This window comes from Triticum dicoccoides, chromosome 3B (genome assembly GCF_002162155.2).
Source record: "Triticum dicoccoides isolate Atlit2015 ecotype Zavitan chromosome 3B, WEW_v2.0, whole genome shotgun sequence".
Taxonomy (NCBI): Eukaryota; Viridiplantae; Streptophyta; class Magnoliopsida; order Poales; family Poaceae; genus Triticum; species Triticum dicoccoides.
Window position 1 is genome coordinate 786,455,160 of NC_041385.1, and position 3,339 is coordinate 786,458,498.

At 43.6% G+C, this 3,339-nt stretch overlaps 1 protein-coding gene across 1 annotated transcript; it reads right to left on the minus strand.

The window, feature by feature from the left end:
- Window positions 1–366: 366 nt before the first annotated feature.
- LOC119278476 (inactive anthranilate O-methyltransferase 1-like) lies at window positions 367–2,796 on the minus strand. Its single transcript, XM_037559827.1, has 5 exons — window positions 2,713–2,796; window positions 2,036–2,149; window positions 1,448–1,840; window positions 1,116–1,382; window positions 367–1,021 (listed from the first exon to the last, which is right to left on the minus strand). Exons 2-5 carry the CDS (start codon window positions 2,108–2,110, stop codon window positions 671–673), a joined length of 1,086 nt encoding a protein of 361 aa, XP_037415724.1. The 5' UTR covers window positions 2,111–2,149; window positions 2,713–2,796; the 3' UTR covers window positions 367–670.
- Window positions 2,797–3,339: the final 543 nt, after the last annotated feature.

Genomic DNA, 3,339 nt, shown 5'->3' on the forward strand with positions numbered 1-3,339 from the left:
CTTGTTAATATATTGTCTCCAAAAGAGAGAACATATTAACAACCTAGATCTAGCTAAAAGCGTTGCCAAGACAAAACCAGCAGCAATGCCAAGCTTAACCTGTGTGACCCGTCACTCGTATGATGCTATATGTTAGCAGCGCATTTCCAGTATTTTTTATCATGACTTTGGAATCAAATTAAGCATCACAAGGAAGGAGGAGGTGATGGACCACCACCGGTTGACATCTTCACTTGAAAACATGAAGCAAATAACTATAACAGATACATTTCAGGCGTATGCCTAGAAGAAGCAATATCTCAACAGTAGCAGAGAAACCTCATATGTTTGCATCATCAAGCTCATCACCGAACATGGACAAAAAAGTAACGAAGGTTGGAATTTCTGGCTGCTTCACTCTCATTGCAGATCTTACTAAAACAGATACATGACACAAATGTCTGGCTGAATTTGTGCACACCATACATCACACCACATTGCACACGCAACGGCATTTTGCTTATTTATATGCGAGATGGAAGTTCATTTGGTGCATCCATGAGTACATTCACGGAACACCACTACTACAGTAGTTCACACAATTAAATGGGCACACATTGTTGCTTCAAAGTAAGCAATAGTACAATTTTATGAAATTCGGTGCATGTAATCTTCAGGCACCTTTACTTCATCATGACACCTTTGCGAGGGATACAACCAGCATAGCTCGAGAGGTTCTGGCCCGCTCCTCTTGCAAGCTCCCATCCGGATCCAGGCTCCAGTGCAGCTCCGCAGTCCTCACAAATTCATCCATAATGTCTCCAAAATGCTGGACTATTATCGGCTCGAATAAGGCTCTCAGATTATTGACGAACTTCCTTGGGGTGCTCAGAGCAGTGTTCATTTCGGTCGTAGGGTCGTGCACCCGCATCTCCCTGATGGAAAAGGAGCCCTCTTCTTCAATGATTTCCCTCACCTCTTCGCCGGAAGGTCCATGCACGGGCACATAGAAAGAATCAAACTTTTCTTTGTCGATCACACCCTGACAGTCATACCATAGGATCGTTAGGTCAAATAGCTGCACACTTAATTGCAATAGATAAAATATCATGCTGAAAAAGTGTAGATATATGTACCTCAGTGACCATGACACTTAGAATTTGAGCTACAATTCCTGGGAAAAGAAAGAATTTGGAAGCAATTACATTAGAACGCGTCCCTACTAGGGAAATAACCATTCGGCCTCCCGAGACCAATTCTTTGGCTCTCAGCTGCAGGAAAAGTGTGAAATCTTCCCTGAACTGATGTGCATAAGCCTCACGGACGATTGGGAGCCTTTCATGCCTAACATGTTCATCAGTATCGAACGCTGGGATGCGATTTCTCGTTAGATCCTCAGGAGCCTGTAAAGGTAAGTACTTAGAAAACCCACAAGTAATCCAGTTGGATGAATTCGTCGAGCTCTCACCTTTGAGAGCCATTGCAAGCTGTTGGACGCGCATACAAGATGCAAGGAGTCACTAGTAAAGAGCCGCTCGTAAAACGACCCCGGTATGACACCGGTCAGGACAACAGGATCCTTGCTTTGACGGAGCGTGACCAAGCTCTTCACCGCCGTGTTGAAGTCATTGTCAGGCAGGTCGTTGAGTAGCACGCATACTTCAGGTGGTGGCTGCTGTAAGTGAAGGCATTGGCTGTGGATGGCATTGATGGCAGTTGATACCAGTGCTAGCGCATTTGGGCCGGAGGAGCATCCCAAGTCCGCGATTACTACCTTTCCATGCAACAAGGTACTGCTGCTGCCGCATAAGTCGGCGATGACCGCTTCTATGAGGGATTTCATCCTGTTCTGCTCAGCCTTCTGCAATTGAGTTGTAGCCCTTCAGAAAATCTCGACTAACCTTGTGGCTTAATAGTTGCTAATCAATCCTCTCTAGTTCTTCTAAATCTCAGTAATGTAAGCTACATTGTGAACAAGTGCAGTTTTGCAAGCCGAGTGACAAACAAAAGGTCGTAGGAACAACATTGGCAAATTAATCTAGAGTGATGAAGATACCTGAAAACTGGAGTTGCGAGCATAGCTAGTTTCCCCTTGTCCTTGACTCATATGCACCATCTGTTCGGAGGCCATGGCTTTGCTTGGAGCAGAGCAAAACTCGAGATCTTGAATCTGCAGGAACCAGATAGATAGGAAAGGAAAAGATAAATGGGGAAGTAGTGCTGGCAATGCACTGACACTTAATGTTTCTCAATGACTGATTATTGGGCAAGCCAATGGGAAGGCTGAAAGGACAATAATTTTACGGCTGCTGTTCAAAGGACAATAATTTACTGTGGCTGCAATTGAGTGTGTCGAGTAAAGCGAAGGCTGAAAGGACGACATTCTGATTGGAATCAAATGCACAGCTAATGCATATAACGCCAAGCATCCAAACAGTAATGGGCAATAATGCACCGCAAGGAAAATAAAAAAGAAAAATTACACGTCTCTTGATATTCTCAGCTTCTCACAAAACAGAAGGGTGTGCCGTATATCTCTTCGAAACATCAAGATAAATAATACTCAACTGCGCAGACAAATAAAAGGAAAACGAAAAGAGATACTTGGAGAATCACATATGCAGAAGAAGTACCGGAAAAGGTAGCAGCACTTAGAGGGAAACCTCATATGTTCTACACCACCAAAACTAATTACAGAACAGAGACAAGCAAACAAGTTAAGCGGAACGTTACCTCGAGGCATCCTCGGGCTTGCAAGCGGCTTGCTGCATTTGCATCACACAAGCTTGAACATCCTCCTGGAGCCCACCCATTGAGCAGACCTGCACAACCTACAGGTTATATATATAGTCCAGCATACCAATAATGAGACCAAGGGAGACAGATGCTTATCATCAAAACGTGGTGTGTCTTAGCTCTAAGGAACCTGGTCAAATATTTAACACTGGAGTATACACCACACACAGTTCCGCTGGTGGCCGCTGCTAGAATTGAAGACAGTATCTGTGGAGCCACTCTAAAAGGATTCAGTTGGGTGGCTAGAAGAACTGGCAAGTACTCTTCCAAAGCCTGCACAATCAGCCCATGTGGTGTCAAAATTCAGACTGCCAAATATTATGTTCAGATTCCAAAATGAAGATAAACATTATTATATAGCCTTAAATTGGATAGAGAAATCATGTGTCGACTCATGTTTGATAATACATACTACAGTTCTGATCTGTTCTTTTTTTCTTCTTTTTACATAGACGACACTTCTGATCTGTTCTTTTCTTTTCGCAGGTTAATTTCATCCAGCATACACATACACAGAGTTATGAAGAGAGAAACTGGACGTTACCCCGGTGTGGAATCTCAGCT

Bases quoted from the DNA above. Each gene is read 5' to 3' on its own strand.
- LOC119278476 (XM_037559827.1), bottom strand. From the start codon at position 2,110: ATGGCCTCCGAACAGATGGTGCATATGAGTCAAGGACAAGGGGAAACT. The intron at 1,841-2,035 runs GTATCTTCATCA...ACTCAATTGCAG, and splicing joins CTCGCAACTCCAGTTTTCAG to AAGGCTGAGCAGAACAGGAT. The intron at 1,383-1,447 runs GTGAGAGCTCGA...TTACCTTTACAG, and splicing joins GCTTGCAATGGCTCTCAAAG to GCTCCTGAGGATCTAACGAG.